General features: G+C 44.8%; 1 protein-coding gene across 1 annotated transcript in view; it reads left to right on the top strand.

Annotated features, from left to right (window-relative positions):
* Positions 1 to 299: 299 nt before the first annotated feature.
* Positions 300 to 17795, top strand: part of LOC308309522 (neurogenic locus notch homolog protein 1-like) — a 36754-nt gene continuing 19258 nt past the window's right edge. The window contains exons 1-9 of the mRNA XM_080755407.1: positions 300 to 524; positions 2463 to 2544; positions 12855 to 13117; positions 13701 to 14039; positions 15474 to 15596; positions 15947 to 16180; positions 16499 to 16654; positions 16976 to 17161; positions 17503 to 17616. Of these exons, the coding sequence (XP_080611533.1) occupies positions 467 to 524; positions 2463 to 2544; positions 12855 to 13117; positions 13701 to 14039; positions 15474 to 15596; positions 15947 to 16180; positions 16499 to 16654; positions 16976 to 17161; positions 17503 to 17616 (1555 nt within the window). The 5' untranslated portion in view covers positions 300 to 466. The remainder of the gene's footprint in view (positions 525 to 2462; positions 2545 to 12854; positions 13118 to 13700; positions 14040 to 15473; positions 15597 to 15946; positions 16181 to 16498; positions 16655 to 16975; positions 17162 to 17502; positions 17617 to 17795) is intronic.

The following is a 17795-nucleotide window of genomic DNA, read 5'->3' as shown; positions in this document are numbered from 1 at the left end:
AAAAATAAGCAATATTTCAGGGAATTATTGTCAATTGGCAACACTTTTTGGGACAAATAGCAGCATTTTTTTTTAATAATTTAAAATAGTAGGCTAACTAGGCCTACAAGTCATATATAGAAGCAGCTTTCCCATTCATGCGGGACAGTGGTTTTTCTCACATATGTGCAGAGAGAGTGTTTTATTGGGTTTGAGGAGCAGAAGGGGAGGGCTAGACTGTGGGAGGAAGGTTTGGGGCTTTCTCTCTCCTTCATTGATAGTGCAGGAGTCACCGCGTCCACATCTAGTATGAACTGAGAGAGACGATTCAATCAAGTGGTCGCGTCTACTCTGTTGTTGGATTTACCTGTTTCACGGCGGAGGATAATAACGTTATTTTTGACGCTCTCTTTTGGGATTTAAACGGATTTGCGGATCTATGCAAACCCCACGTGTAGCCCTACTTTTGTCAAGCTGAAGAGGAGGAATGTATCGTTTCTTTGTGAAACTAACATTTCTGATTCCAGTCATCGTCGTCACTCAAGGTATAGAATCTGAAGTTGTACTTTTTCAACTTTTGGTTTGTTTTTTGTGAACTTCATACAACTTCTTTAGCTTTAATGATTGGCGTAAAACATGATTTAATTGAGCTTTATGATTGCACTGTGCGCTTAAGGCTTTTTTGGAATAGTCATTTTGAATGAGCGCTTAAATGTAATTGGGCTAGGAAATCTAAACCTGCACAATTGGGAAATATATAATGCCTGATACTAATTTCTAAATGTATTTGTAAATATTACCTATCTATTCTATATCATCGTATAATCTAGTAGTAGCTCTTGTTGCTCATCATGGGAACAACTGTTGGAGCGTCTGTGCTCCGTGTGCTGCAGCTTGCAGCGGTTATTTGACTGACTTTTTGTAGAGTAGACCGTTTGACTGGCAAATTGAAACTTTTTTTGGTTAAGTTCTGCGAGTGTGATAGTTCATTTAATAGACCCATTTGTGCATGACGGCATGTTTAACGTTACCTAGCTTGAGTGTCTTATTTATTTACATACTGTTTTAACTGGTATTTTAACCCCTGTGCAGTGTGCACGTAGCTGTTCAGTTCTGATGGTAGTAGCGTATAGACTATAGTAGGGCTAAAAAGTGAAAGAATTGTTCACTATCTAGAGATAATAGGATGAAGAAGTTTGCGCGTATTATGTTGGTGGAGGAGGGGTGGGATGGGATGGGGACATTTGTCTCTGTGTGTGAATTGAATGCACTGTGTGGGGGGTGTGCGCGCGCCCGTGTTGGGGCCTGGGGGGTTGTGTCTGCTGGTAAACAATGCCACTGGAGAGTGTTTTATGGCTCGTGCTGGACTCTGATTTCTTTTGTTCCCGCATCTGAGCTGAGCAGCTGTTGCGCTTTTCCCGCAAGCGTGCCCCTCTGCCTCCAAAGCCACGCACCCACGCGCGCTGGGCCACGCAACACGCGCGCCGGGCCCACCAGTGTCCAGGAAGCTTTTCCTGTATCCCCCACGGGCATGCATGCATAAGCCCCACAGTCTCGGTTCAATTTACGCATGTGTCCATAAGTTCCTAGCTCTACAAATATCATTCCAATGACATTGATGTCGTCTTGCATTAGTAGAAGTCAAATGATTTGCTGTAGCCTTATTTCGGTGGTTCTCAGACATTTTCATGTCAAGGACCCCCAAATCGATAGGCTATCCTACGTACTGTAACCGTGGACCCCCATTTGAAACGATATTGCCATGGATCCCATAATAGAAAAGATATACAAGCTCACAATGCATTGCCATGTGTTATTTTCGAATCAAAAAAAAGGGATTAGTGGTTAAACTTATTTGTATGCTATATCAACACATTAACCCTTCCTGGCCCACCTAGGAGTTCCCCAATCCTACTTTGAAAACCAGTGGCCTATTATTTACTTATTTACTTTTTTAGGGATGCACCGATGTGACATTTCTGTCTGATAGGCCTACCGATAACCGATGTCAATATTGCCATTATGGTCGATAACCGATATTTACAGATGTCGGACATGGTACAAAAACAAGTTCAAACTTCAAATGTTGTCCTTTCTGAAAAAGGCATAGGCTACGACTCTTTATTCCAAAACTACAGATGCACCGTTATTCAAATGTTGGCCCGTATCCCTGCTTTAATGTCCAACTTGTTGACTCTTTTGAAAGCTTACACAGAAAACACTGAATCTGCAGCCTTCATCATCACAAAAGGCTTTTTGTTGTAAAAAAGAATTATTTTCTTCGCTAAAACAGAAATTATTTTAATATTGGTTACTTATTGCATTTTAAGGCCAACACCGACCGATATGATGGCCGATATATGATATGATTATTGTCCATCCTTACTTTTTTTGCATTATAGCTGACTGGACAGCCACACGTGTCTTGTGTTATCGATTTTCATACCTAGAGTAAAATGTATTTGAACCTTTTCCCTCCACAGCTTTAAGATGTACACTTCCCACTGAATCGTGCCTGAATGGAGGATGGTGTGAGGCCTCCTCCAACCTAAATGGAGAATGCAAGTAAGTACAGCATGCATTGCACAAACGGCAGAAGGACATTGGTGAACTGGCATTCTCTTTTCTTTTTATGGCGTTAGATGTTGTGGGCTGGTAGGCTACTAGTCGTGCATAATTCCATGAGGTGTTTTGGCTAGTGGAGTTGTGTCTGGTAGAGCTACTCCAGAGTGTTCTTGTGTAGAAATGCAAAGGGCCACCTACTCTCTCTCATTCCAGTCTTTGAGGCTCCCTGTGCCCAGCAACCAGAGGCCCTAGTGGTAGGGTGACCAATTATTTTCAAAAAACCCAACCCGGGAGCCTTAATCACTTCAATCCGATTTAGAAAATGGCTCGCTGTGAGCTACTTTCGTCAATTTCTTTGACATGTTTTTGAAATGTTTTTTTTTTTTTTTAATTTACACCTGGTTCAGGGTGTTCAGGACGGGGGATAATTAATAGCACTTGGCACTATTGACTCCACCTTCCAACAGAACGGTGCAGATGGCTCAACATGTAGTCATGTAAGCACTCAAAACTAGTGTTTTTTTTTAACTGAGGTGAAAAGCAGGACAATTCGCCAGTGAATGTTGAAAACCGGGGCATTTTAGTGTTTTAGAGATATTTGTCGGGACTCAGGACACCCAGCTTTGAAACCGGGACAATCCCAGCCAAACCCTGGATGTCTGGCCACTGCTCTCATTGCCAAGTAGTGTTTTCCTCTGGGCTGCTGTGCAGTACCCTACCCGCTCAGGAGAGCCACAGAACCTTGTGTGACCGCACACATTCCCCCTCCAAAAGAAAAGACTCCTTGAGAGGGGAAAAAAGAAGCCTCATTCCAGAGCTCTGGAGAGGTGAGAGTAGGGTGACCAGACAAAAGGTCCCCCTCCCCTCTCCTCCCTCCCCCCTCAGCAGGGTCGTTAATGAATGCAAGACCCCTTTGCCAGCATAGAGAGAGGACGCGTCCAGTCTTAAATCTTGTTTTTCTGGTCTTTCATGCGGCGACAGCTGGGGCTCGCCTGCCGTCCGCCACCCATTGTCCCATAGTCAGAGGAACGCTGTGTGACTAATCTGAGTTGGGCTTCCCAGAACGCCACAGTCACCCCAAACGCCACAACACACACCAAAAACCTACGCCACAGCCCTTCCAACTCTAATAGCCCCCTCCTCCAAAATGAATGGACACCCCTCCTCCTCACCCCTTGTGTGATCTGATCTCCATTTGAAAGCCAGATGGTTGTGAAATGTAATTGGTTTGAAAGATGAGGGTGATATTAATTCACTTAAAAATGCAGATTATTTGATTGTGAACAACTTCAGGGGTCCGAAGAACCAATTTCAGACTATACTGTTAAATACTTAGCAGTTAATTTAACACTGTTTTTGGACTACCCATACAGGTCGATGTTTACACTCGAGAGTTAAATCAACACTCATGATTTTACTGTAAATGTGTGTTAACTAAGGATTTGTGTTGCTCATGTGATACATATGTATTGCTATCCCCATAAAATGCACCGATACGGAAGGCTTGGAGGCTAGTTAATGGCAACACAATTATTATCAATCTTATTGTTTTTTTATATTATTTCTTCATACCAGATCATACAGTTCTGTGACATTGCAATGCTACACAGTTGGAGTGTGTCATTTAATTACTTCAAGTCTTCAACCCTGCATGGTGTCCTTATTTTGGGCACGTGAAAACGTTAAAATTTTAACATTTCAGTTGCGAAAATGGTGATAGAGTTGTTAAAGTTGTCAAGGCAAGGGTGGTCTTCCCTGAGGGCATCTGGTCATGGCAGGCGCTTCTTTGTCCCGCATGCACAAGGGCACACACTGTGGAGGGACGCCTCCCTAACCTTAAACCTTCACAGTGAAAATACTCAGTGAAGATTAGCTTAACTCTGACTGTGGAAGATGAACGCAAATTAACCAACCGGATCACTTTCACAGTTAAATTGACACTGAGGATTTTACTCTGTGTGTAGGTCCAACTTAATATCTGAACCCCCCCCCCCCCCCCCCCCATCACTCTCACACACGCTCAAATCCTTTCCCTGTCTACAATGTTGTCATTGTAGCCTGAATATCTGCTCAGTCCAATTAAACACAGACAGGATGAGCATCAACCCCCCCCCCCCCCCCCCCCCCCCCCCTCCGGTTCTTCTTCTCATTAATCATTCTTCGTCACCAAGCCAAACAGCCGTCAGTCACAACGTAGCTCTGTGACGTTGCTCAGGGGTCACAGAGGAGCCTCTGTGACGTTGCTCAGGGGTCACAGAGGAGCGCGCGTCCATGCTGGTGGGACGTTCATAATGATCTGTGTGCAGTACATGCTACGGCTACAGCAGCGATTCATTCTAGATTTTGTTTTATTTCATGGACCCCCACTTTGATAATTATATAGGATGTGTATCTCTGTGTGTGTGTGTGTGTGTGTGTGTGTGTGTGTGTGTGTGTGTGTGTGTGTGTGTGTGTGTGTGTGTGTGTGTGTGTGTGTGTGTGTGTGTGTGTGTGTGTGTGTGTGTGTGTGTGTGTGTGTGTGTGTGTGTGTGTGTGTGTGTGTGTGTGTGTGTGTGTGTGTGTGTGTGTGTGTGTGTGTGTGTGTGTGTGTGTGTGTGTGTGTGTGTGTGTGTGTGTGTGTGTGTGTGTGTGTGTGTGTGTGTGTGTGTGTCTCTCGCAGTGGTCAAATTATTTTATAAGGGGTTTCTTGTGATCCTACCATTAGGGGGTTTTCATGATTCTGAATCCATTCCAAGCATTCGATTTGCACAAAATACACTCCTTGGGCTAATAACAGCCATAGCCACTTTCCCAAAATGTGCTGAAACTCTCTTTTGGGTCTCGAGCTTTGGGAACCACTGCTGTAGAAAGCACATTATGTAGGCTACACATGTGAAAGACAGGGTTTCAGTTGTGAAACAGAGGGTGGTGGTTGGCACGCTTTAGTGAAAACAATTGATCAGATTCACGTCACGCTTCAGATTGTTCTGCCGTGTACATTATGTACAGTTTCCACCACAGGTGCGTGAGTGATTGAAAGGCTGGGGCTGGGTGTGAAAAACTCAATTGCGTTAGTTCTCATTAATCATACTCGAGGCACAAGTTTGAACTAAGCGTGATATTGATTTGAAGTCGTCTCGCTCAGCCCTAGTATGATGATGGCACAATGTGATCTTGTGTGCGATCTGACGGTAACGCAGATTTGGCGAGGTAGATTTAAATCTCCTCAGCAAACACCATTCCCACGGGTATGAGGAACAGAAAGTGAAATCACATGTTGGCATAGAAGAGCAATGTTATGCTTATTTTAAAAATGGGTAAGGATGTTTGTTATACAGATGGGTTCATAAGATAGGCTTAACCGTGATGCTGTGAGTAAAACCTATAGTAGGCCTACCCCTTCACAAGCACAAAACATTCTTCCTGATACTGACAGATCTTTGGTGTTATCTGGCCTAGCTTTTTTACCCTCTTTTTTAAATTAAGACCTGAGGGCTGACTGTACAAATGCCTTCTAATCTAAACCACTAGTTATTTCAATACTTTTAATTAATTTTAATTTTTTCAAAAATAGCAAATGTGAAAGCTGTGAGCTTGTATTTCTGCTATTTTTTAATAGCCAACACTACAATCTAAATGACACGGATGCTTTCCCGGTTTTAATGGTGGTTTAATGGCTGACAGGAGCAGGACCAGACCAAAAAGAAACCAATATCCGACAAAAACACTCCTAGGAGTTCCTCAAGGTAGGGGCAGCCGTAGCTGAGCGGTTAGAGAGGTCGTCTGTTAATCAGAAGGTCAGCAGTTGGACTCCCAGCCCAGGTCTTTGAGTGTGTCCCTGAACAAGACACTTGACCTCCAACTGCCCCCACCACCTGAGCAGCCATCGGCTAGCTTGGTGATGCTGAAACTAAGGTCTCCCTCCCTCTACCCCTCGATTTGGGAAACACTGAACCATGGTGGGACAATGTTTTTCCCAGAAGTCTTACTTACTAGAGAATAAATAGCTTTTGGAAGATTTCCTCACATGACCACAGAAACGGTAGTTAATAAATAAATAAAAAAGTGCCGTGACGTCATCGAACAACCCACCTAAAACTGGAGTATGAAACTATGAATAGGCCTCAACTCTAACTATCACTAAAAATAGCACGTTTTAGTTATTTGAATTCTTTAACATCTATCTTCTACAAATGAGGAGATGGAGTTATCATCAGAGTTTTCATAGCAGTTTCACTGTTCGTAATTTGAGTTTGTTTACATCATGAAATTCTAGCTTTTGCTTGCTGTTACAGTGATTGATGCAGAGATAAATATGGCATCCCTTACATGCTCATAGGTCACCCTACAGTCACAAGATACACTGCACTGTCAACCAGAGAGTTCATTGGGGAAGTTCTTAATAGTGATTCTGTGAAGAAAGAGGTTATGTGGAGGTCTTCATGTTTCCCATGCTGTGCATGTCTTTTTGTTATGAAGGCTTCTTGAATGCATATTAGGTCACAGCTATGTGTGAGTCAAATTTAGTTTCCATTTTTGAAACTGTGCTGAGGGTTTCGGGGGTTGAAAGGTTGTTACCCTCCCACCTTTCAACCCTAGTGGCTTTTTTCCTTTGCATGACTGTCGTTAGATTACTGAAATAGACTCTTTTGGTTTGAGGTCACTGTTAATAATAGACCCTGAAAACATCTCAACTGTCGTGCTGAAAGTCTAAATTAATCACGTTTAGTTTAAGAAGCTTTGTGTGTGTGATTCTGTGGTAGATGCCTGCTCGACCTTGCGCGGAGTTGTCTGCTTGATAAAATTCTTCATGAATTCTAGAGTAAACCCCAACCACCATGAGACGAGATGTTCCACCCTCCCTGCAAGGAATGCCGTTCTTCATTTGTCCTCCTATAGGATTACTGGACAGGGCTCTGTTAAGGCTCAGCTCCTTGTGCGTCCAGGCGGTATCAGGAGCGTATACAAGTGCAGGGCTGGGTTCAAGTGTGCGTGATCGCGTTGGGGGCTTTTATTGGGTTTTAAGCTGCAGGGCTGCCACTCCCCAACAGGGTCCATTCTCCACATGCCAGGGTGGGGGGTTCTAATCTTCTCTGCCCTCCCCAGCTGAAGCAACATCTTGTTCTCTGGGTCAGTCCTGACTGAGAGATGAGAGAAGTTAGAGCCGGGGAGGCTCTACTCGACCAGGATCTTGCATGTCTGGAGATCCTCAGAGCTCAGGGATCAAAGCCGTGCTGGTCAGAGCAGGGAGATAAGAAGCCATTTGGCTCTAGTGGGTGATGAAAGTTCACATGCACCAGCGCAGGCTGTCAAATGTACACATACCGGCTCTTCTGACAGCTCGACATGTTTCCAAAAGGTACAGGGTAACGAGGCTAATTGTAATTGAGTATATACACGTATGAGTAATTCTTTATGTTCTCAAACTTTTTAATTTCACCAGCATTCTCCCCCATATACATTACTGTAATCTCTCCACATTAGCGACATAATTGTCATCAACCGCCCACAATGTAAAGACATGCTTTCCAGTCCTGAGGTAAACACAACCACTAGCGTGCTCATTGGTGCTGAGGGGAATGTGTCCGACATACAAGGAGTGTACTGTGTGCACCTTCTCTCTCTCTCTCTCTCTCACTCACTCACACACACACACACACACACACACGTTGCTGGTATTCCAGCCATACTATTTCAGCTATGGCCGTGGTATTTGCGACCTGGTATTCAGTGTATGAAAGTGGCTTGCTATCATCAGTCAAGCAGGTGCTGAGTACTAGAGTACTACACCCGCAAAAGCTATAATTCACATGTTTTCTTGTGCTTAAAATGTGTGACGCAGCAGAGCGGGACAACTTCATAGCCCTCGACTCAATTATCTATCTTCCTTTTTTATCACTGGTAGTAGTTACACCCTGTGTTAGTAGGAGTAATCGGTGCTAACCACAAAGCTAGTTTTGTCTTCACGCCATGGTATAGTTTTAGTAGAGCTACGTCCTGCGACCTGCATTTGTTGTTTGTGTTCTCTGAAAGGCAGACGGGAAGTATCTTGAAAATCGCATATAGGCTGTTGAACTCGAGTCATATATCCCCCTATAGGGGTTGTCTAGTAAGTAAGTAATTAAACTTTATTTATAGCACCCATGTGTGTATGTATTTTAACACAACTTGGTTATTTGTTTGGTCTCTTACTAAGTGGTGTTGATCACTTAAACTTTCAATCTGGGAAATAGCCGATCTAGGAGTTCACCGCATGTCGCACACGACGCGTTGTGAGCTTGCAGATCGGTTGTTCCCGCTGTTCGCCATTCTGACCAAATATTTAGTACACAAGTGGTTAAACGCTGTGTTAGTGTTGTGTGTGCCAATCATAATTGTGTCGATGTTTAGAACATTCCAGGCCGTAGGACATCGCTCACTTCCTCACGCTGTTTCTCAGTTTCATAACAGATGTAGACCCCAGGGGTCAAGCCTTGGCTAATGATTAGACAGATCCACGGGAACATTGACTAGACTCAGAGTGATGAGGAGAGGATGAAAAGCCAACAGAGGGTTGGGGACAAAAGATTGTGGGAGTGAAAAAGGTGACGAACCCATGAGAGCCTTTTTTTTAAACACTTTCAACCTGGCAGTGTTATTTTGGGGATGTCATTTATAGGCAATGCATGGATTTTGAAGAAATCTTTAAAAGGAAAGAAAGTTGCGTTGCAATGCATTGTTGTGAGCTTGTGGATCTGCTGTTTGTACACGAGCGTACACATGCACACACTGTATTCTGTTCATCTTTGTAACATCCACAACTTCCCTGTCATATCCCTGTTTTGGGCATGTCATTACAGGCAAAAGTAATGCGAAATGTTCACCCAAAAAGTGAAAATGGCTGATACACAAGCTCACAACGTGTCACATCGCACTGCATTTGAGCTTGTAGATACACACACACACACACACACACACACACACACACACTGTAGTATGCTGTTCATCTTCATAACATTGTCCACAGCGGTGGCATTTCCCTGCACAGTGAGAGAGTGTGTGCGTGCGTGTGTGTGTCTCTCTCTAAAGTCACCCCTAGAGTGACAGATGGCAGATCAGGGCCAGCGGGGGTGAAGGGAGGGGAGAGGGCTGTTCCACAGTCACAAAAGTGTTTAGGGGGGGTGGGGGTCAAAGGTCGGGGAAGCATCTGCTCTGGCCTAAGGGGACATTTCACTGCTTGGAGAGACCTGTTGCCAGGGTGTGTTGCTGAGTTTTGTTTCCAGGGTATTGGGGATCTTTGTCCCAAAGTGGAATGATTAAAAAAAAAGAAGTCATTACAGTTCTACTTAGCAGGGTGACCAAAGACACACTCACGCGACAACACATAATATGCTGTTTCTGATTCATCTATAGAATAATAATAATTCATAATCATAATCTGGTTCCCACTGCTTTGGGGTATTTCTTTGTCACAGTACATTTGTGCACATAATGTGATATTTGTCTTCTGCATTTTACCCGTCCTAACTATTAGCACAGTGAGTGCTATTAATACAGCACCCAGGGAGCAGTTGGGGGGGTTAAGTGTCTTGCTCAGGGACACTTTGCCACATATAGGTGAACCAGTGAACCTTCTGTTTCATTCAGCTCTGGCTGCCCCGACAGACAGACAGACAGAACCAGCGGGAAATTCCGTTGTTATAGAAGCATGAAACACAGATAAGAGTAGAGGGATACGGATTACGTAATAACAAACAAGGTATCGCTATTTAAAATAAAATGTATAAACTCTGACATCCTCACAACCTCCACTGAGGTTTGCATATACTGTATAATGGTTAGACCATTAGTAGATATACATTTGTAAAATGACAAGTCCACTTTTACCGCGTTCGCCATGTGTAACTTTGTAACATTTCATCTCATGTTACAATGAAAACGTAAAGTAGGTGTCCATTCAAACAATCTGGACTCCCTGTGGGGAAGAGTAGACCGGTCTCGCGACTCTCACCTAAACAAGTCAACCCGGAAGTTTTCATCAGATGCCATGTTATGTCTAAGGATAAAGCGAAACAAAATGAGAAAATGGCGTGAAAAGGGGGCAGAATATGATGGAGGCAGACAAGACATGTCGGTACAGTGGCGCAAAGAACTGTGAAAAGAGGAACAGGTAAATAAAGAGGGAGAAGAAGAGAACAGAGTACCGTGGGGGGGAGGGAGAGACAGAAGTTGCAACAGCTGACTTCACATGGGTTCTTTGTGTCCCTAGAGGAGGGACCCCCCCCCCCCCCCTCATCAGTACCCCCCCCCCCCTCTGACAAGGGGACCGCGGGGAGAGGAGGTGGGATGAAGGGAAGAGGGGAGGAGAGAGAAAGAAGCAGGGAAAGAGGGAGAAAGAGAGAGGGGGAGCTCTGTCCCAACAGCTGCCCCCATTAACATGCACACCTGCTCCCTGTGGAGAGCCTAGGAGGACAACAGATGCTGTCTCCACACACACACACACACGCGCGCACACACACGCGTGCACCAATTCAAATGTAAACAGTTATTCTGTGACTTTAAATGTTCTTTCTGCACGTGTTGGATTGGACAGATAGTGGCGTGTGTAAACTAAGCTGTCCAAATGGCTCGTTCTCAAAGTGGGGTGTGGGGACTCCCAGGGGTTCAGGGGGGGGTCCTCTGGCAGCTTATTTTATTTTGCGGCTGCTCAAAATAGACGATTTACAAGCTCAGTATCGGCTATTCCTGTATCGGCAAATCTTCTCTGTTGTGTGCGTCTGTCGCACAGAATCTTTGAAGGTCCAAAAGCTTTTCAAATGGGGGTCCAAAAATGCATATCTATACACATTTAGGAGTCTGTGATGTGAAAATGGTTGAGTATGCTGGTCTGTACATCAGGCATGCTAGATCATCATTTTACTTGAGGAGCGCCCAAAACACGACAATATAAAGTCCTATTGATTGACTGATCGTCCCTGTGCAATTTGTGATTAATGAAGCAAATAAAAAACCAAACAGAAAATGATGTCCCCATGTCCAATGCCAAAAACACAATTAAATCACAATTATTTATGACTCGTCTACTTAAATTGGTAATTGTTACAGCCCTGGTGTGTCTGCCCTGTGAAAAGCCAGGCCTGTTCTCATAATGAGCCGCCGGGGAGAACCAGGTGACTGAAGCTGCGTCTGTCCGTGGTGTTATTGCGGGGTGTGTGTGTGTGTGTGTGTGTGTGTGTGTGGCGGGGGGATGACGACCAGGGGCTTAGGGCCTGAATGCAGTGCTTGATATCTGGACAGTGGAAGCCGCCACGGTCCCCTTGATCTCCTGGTTCATTTAGGATGCGTGTGGACAGCCAGTTGGAGAAAGGTAGCTGGGAACAGGCCCCTGCAGCTCCACTATTTTGTGTCGCATGTTGTCCCAGCAGAGTGTGTTTGGAAAGTTCTGAGGGGTGTGTAATCCAGAGACACACACTAGAACAACAGGCCTCCACTCGCTCCCCGCCTTTGGACCTCAGTCTAGTGGGACTTATGCTGGGCGGGAATAGTTGAGGCCACTCTACCCTCCCCCCTTCCTTTGGCCCGTTAGATAATTGTTCCATGTGGATTAGAAAACAAACTGATCTGGATAAATAATTTCAATGCTGTCGGTGGTTTTTGAAGAAATCTTCAAAAACTAAAATTAAACGAAAGCATGTCTCGTCACTGAATGCATAGTTGTGAGCTTGTGGATCTGCTATTTGTGCACATGCACACACATAAGCGCTATGTACTTTATGTGATGAACAGCAAGAGTAGCCGATTTATAAGCTCACAACACATACCAAATTGACACACATACATATATTTTATATATTAAACCCATTTTGGGTGGGAACCCCTTTTGGTGGAAACATGCGCTACGAGCTTGTAGGTCTGCTATTTTTGAAAAATCAAAGAACGACTGACATAGAAACATAGCTTTTCCAGAAAACTGTCAGGATGTAGAAGACATTTTTAGAATCTGATCTCAGGTCAAAATGGTTTAATGTGGCATTTAGACCATTTTGACAAGTATATTTATGTGTGCTTCCTTTCGTCTGTTCTCCAGCCCCTGGTGCTGGCCTGTGATCATCTCTAACGTCCGGTGTGTTTTGTCTGTTCCCCAGGTGCCCTGGTCCTAAAGTCCAGTGTGTTTTGTCTGTTCCCCAGGTGCCCTATAGTGACTATAGTGTGTTTTGTCTGTTCCCCAGGTGCCCTATAGTGACTATAGTGTGTTTTGTCTGTTCCCCAGGTGCCCTATAGTGACTATAGTGTGTTTTGTCTGTTCCCCAGGTGCCCTATAGTGACTATAGTGTGTTTTGTCTGTTCCCCAGGTGCCCTAGTGACTTTGTGGGCAGTCGATGCCAGTACCCCAGCCCATGCAGCCCCTCGCCGTGCCGTAACGGCGGCGAGTGCCGCGCCGTCTCCCACGGCAACACGTTCGACTTCCGGTGCGTGTGCCGACTGGGCTTCACCGACCGGCTGTGTCTGACGCCCAACAACCACGCCTGCATGAGCTCCCCCTGTCGCAATGGAGGGACATGTGACCTCATCACACTCACGTCGTACCGCTGCCGCTGTCCGCCCGGGTGGTCAGGTATGGGAGTTGATTTGTGTTGACTTGTTTTTATTTATTTCAAGGACCCCCCCCAGTTTTTTTATATGCATTTAGCCAGGTCTAGGCCATGGACTCTCATTCATGGCCATTTTAAAACCCCAATCTACCCAGTAAAGATGTTAATTTAACCGTACAAAAATTGTACACTTTGACAGTTACAGAATACAGACCCGTAAAGGTCCATTTGGACCTCTGGTCGTCCCTGGACCCGACGTTGAGAAATACTTATGACACACAATCCCTAAGACCCTTTCTGCTAAATTATCCGATACCTCTGTATAGTGTATTGGTCCGATACCTCTGTATAGGGCAGGATAAACAAGTGAAATTAGAAGTGATGAAACAAAACAAAAACAATTGCTGAGAAATTTGGAACCGAGACACTATAAAATGTAAGCTGACTTACAACCTTGGGTAAAATTGATATCCTGGCTTGAAAATGTATTTTCTTTTTACTAAATGGCTGGAGAGACCCTGTTACTGAACAAACACTCTACTAGTAGTGATTACAAGAATATTTAATAATGTAATAATTGACCGTGTGTCCATTTATATTGACCAGGTAAAAGCTGCCAGCTGGCTAACCCGTGCGCTTCCAACCCCTGTGCCAACGGAGGCCAGTGCTCAGCGCTGGAGTACAATTACATCTGTGCCTGCCCGCCCGCCTTCCACGGTCAGACCTGCAAGCAGGATGTCAACGAGTGCGCCCAGGCACCTTCGCCCTGCCGCAACGGGGGCGTCTGTGTGAACGAAGTGGGGTCGTATCACTGCCGCTGCCCCCAGGAGTACACTGGCCAGCACTGTGAGACCCCCTACATGCCCTGTAGCCCCTCGCCCTGTCACAACGGGGGAACCTGTGTCCAGAAAGGAGAAACCATCTATGGCTGCAGCTGCTTGCCGGGTAAGTGACACTTAACCACTTAAGCCCCTATATACCGTACTTCTATACGACGACGAATAGCGAAAATAGACGCTCTGCGAGCTCACAGCGTGGCAGGTAGCGACGCTTTGTTTTGCAAATAAGTAAGAAAGGTTATAGCATTTTTTGTCTTAGCCTAAACGCCTGGTTAATATGGTTGTCATTCTGACTCTTGGTGGGTTGTAACACTAATAAACTGCCTGGGAGCAGATCACATTCCAGTTTGAGGACTCTTTAACATACTGTAGATGTCACATAGGCTGAAGGAGAATTGTTGACTTTCTAATGTGTGTGCGCGTGTTTGTGTCTGTATGACCAATTAAATAACACAAATCACACATTCTATACATAGAGGCTGAGCCAGTAATAATGAGTCTGTTGTTGTAGATCCAACTGGGTGAAGAGGGTGCCCTGTGGCTTCCCTCTCTCCGACAGTGCTCCCTGGCAGGATGTGGGTACACAGATATTTCCTATAGATTACCACCAGTACGCCCTGCTACACAGGCATACAAAAGACAGACAGACAGACAGACACACACACACACACACACACACACACACACACACACACACATCTCAGGTTATTGTCAGGTAAATATTGCGGGTTTGTTTGGCATCCCAAAGCCGTTAAAACAATGTGGGTAACTGTGGTTAATGCAGTTAGTGTTGCGAGTGCAGCTGTGGAGGTTTCCCAGCAGGGAAACCGTATCTCCTCAGTAGACATACTAGACAACGATGCGTATTAAACATTTTTCTGTCCTCATAACTGGCCACCAGTTGGTAGGTAGTTGTTGTATCGATGCTTCGATTTCTTCGCAGCAACTGCTTCCGTTATTCATATCTTTTGTGTATCATCGGCAAAGAGCGGGTAATTTAGAATAGATAATTAAGATCAACGAGGGTCATTCTGTTGACTGTTAAAGTTTAACCAGCACCATGCCACTCTCGTGGGTGTCGTGCAGGAATGCAGATGGATGAATTCACCCGGACACATGCATATAGTCGTGGGTTGATAATTAACCATCATCATCATCATGGCCGTTAAACACACCCACTCAAACAAAGCCAATTGAAACTCAGGAATATACAGAGTTTACCTTTCATTTATTTTCGTTGATGTTGGATCATGGAACTGGAAACCTTGTAACCCCCCCCCACCCCCAAAAAAGGACCAGTATTCAACTTTTTATTATTTAGTCACATGCTCTTGTAACTTTTCATTGGTTAAAAACTTAAAATGCTTACCTACTTACAGACAAAATGAACCACTTTCAAATGTTTCTAAAATAGCGGCGTGTTGTGAGCATGTAGATCGGATATCTTTGCAGCTTTTGTGTGATGCTGTTATAGTATGACAAAGTATGGCACATTTTCATGACCCGTTGATTGACGATGTACTTCTTTCCCGTCTTTCAGGCTTTACAGGACAACATTGTGAGCACAACATCGATGACTGTCCGGGACACAACTGTCAGTTTGGTGGTGTGTGTGTGGACGGTGTGAACACCTACAACTGTCAGTGTCCACCTCACTACACAGGTGAACAGAAGCTCACTTTACTACTAGCTGATTTACTATCATTATTATTATGTTCTAAGACAGGGGAACCGATCATTTTAAATGCTGGGAATAACTATGTTCTATACATTTTTGGAAATCTGCGTTTGAACAGCTACAAGTTCACCCTAACACCGCGCGCGCACCCCCCCCCCCCATCCATTTGAGTAGTTTTGTGATGCTTCAGTAGCAACCCAGTAGGAACCTGTTGTACTCAAGTCCCTCAAATTTGTATTTAAGTCCAGTACTTGAGTAAATGTACTTAGTTACTTTGCACCATTGTGACACTCATGACGAGACATTAACCCTGCGTTGTCTCGTCCGTGTTTCAGGCCAGTACTGCACAGAGAACGTGGACGAGTGTGAGTTGATGCCCAATGCGTGTCAGAACGGAGGCACGTGCCATGACACGCACGGAGGCTACCACTGCGTGTGTGTCAATGGCTGGACGGGAGACGACTGCAGCGAGAACATCGACGACTGCGCCAGCGCAGCGTGCTACCACGGCGCTACCTGCCACGACCGCGTGGCCTCCTTCTTCTGCGAGTGTCCGCACGGGCGCACAGGTGAGACAACACGGCCTCTTAACTATTCCACTCATTTCACATGACATTCCTTGGACCTCCACCCCACCCACACACACACACTATATACTTCTCTTACAATGAATAGAGGGTATGCGCGTGTTATCCTCGTCATACCCGGAAGTTATGCGGGAATGCCTACTGAGTGTCAACAAACTACTTTCTGGCCTTGACAGCCCATACATACAAACAGAATAGTCCTATATTGGGTACCAACTGTGATGGAGAATCCCAGTTACACCAGTAAAACATATAGTTAAAGATCCAGAGATTCAGTGGCATCTGTTGTCCTCTCCTCAGGGCTGCTCTGTCACCTTGACGACGCCTGCATCAGCAACCCATGTCAGAAAGGCTCCAACTGTGACACCAACCCGGTCAATGGCAAGGCCATCTGTACGTGTCCCCCTGGCTACACCGGCTCAGCCTGCAACCTGGACATCGATGAGTGCTCACTGGGTAAGAATGAGAATGTGTCTCCTAGGAACCTCTTCATCTCCACATTCTAACCTTTTGTGTATTTTTTGTAAATTATTATTATTATTACGGCTCATAAGTAAAGCTTCTCTGCCTCGTGGTTACAATATTAACGTTTCGGTTGACTTATAAAAGTATTACGGCTAAAATTAGCCTAGGTGAAAATGTACGTCCGGTGCAGGGGTCTTCAAAGTAAAACTTCCGGCTGAAAAGACGCAGCGAGAATCAATTCAGTAAATGAGTTCATGACTTTTATTAAGAAACGTGACATAAAACCTGACAACACTTGAATTGATGTTTCAGGTGCCAATCCGTGCGAGCACGGCGGGCGCTGCCTGAACACCAAAGGGTCCTTCCAGTGTAAGTGTCTCCAGGGTTACGAGGGTCCTCGCTGTGAGATGGACGTCAACGAGTGCATGTCCAACCCCTGCAACAACGATGCCACCTGCCTGGACCAGATTGGAGGCTTCCACTGCATCTGTATGCCAGGTACAAAGACCAGACCGCTCTGCACACGTCTGTGTACTTGTATTAGTAATTATATTATTGCCATTGGTTCCCCACATATATACTGTAGTAAAATTTGAGAAATATACAAATTAGCGTATCTACAAGCTCACCCACTGTGAGCTTCTGGCTTTGCTTTCATCATAGGATGAAGTATGAAATAGGGCATTCATTTATGAAGAAAACTAAAAGGAAAGAAATAGAGAATATGCTAGGTTTGACGATATTGAAGGAAGCATTTTAGGAAAATTAATCGCATCAGTGTTTTGAGTGTAGGTTGGGGTACTGGGAAAATACCAACATTTTTGTTGGTGTGATTTTAGGATATGAAGGAGTCTTCTGCCACATCAACACAGACGAGTGTGCCAGCATGCCCTGCCTTAATAATGGCAAGTGTATCGACAAGATCAACTCCTTCCACTGCGAGTGTGCTAAAGGTGAGTTCACTAAATGCAGCGAATGGGGTTAAGCCGAGTAGATGGGGGGTCTCCAATTCCTGTGGGTTGATTTTTGAGGGGATTAGAGAGTAAATCACTTATGGTTAATGAGTATAAGTCATATATAGTTCCCGGGAAATAAAATGTTAATGATTTTTTTAGTTGCAACAGTCTTACTG

The sequence above is a fragment of the Protomyctophum bolini genome (genome assembly GCF_963924005.1).
Source record: "Protomyctophum bolini genome assembly, chromosome: 22".
NCBI lineage: Eukaryota > Metazoa > Chordata > Actinopteri > Myctophiformes > Myctophidae > Protomyctophum > Protomyctophum bolini.
Note: the sequence above shows the minus strand (reverse complement) of the source record. Positions and strands in the feature narration are given on the sequence as shown.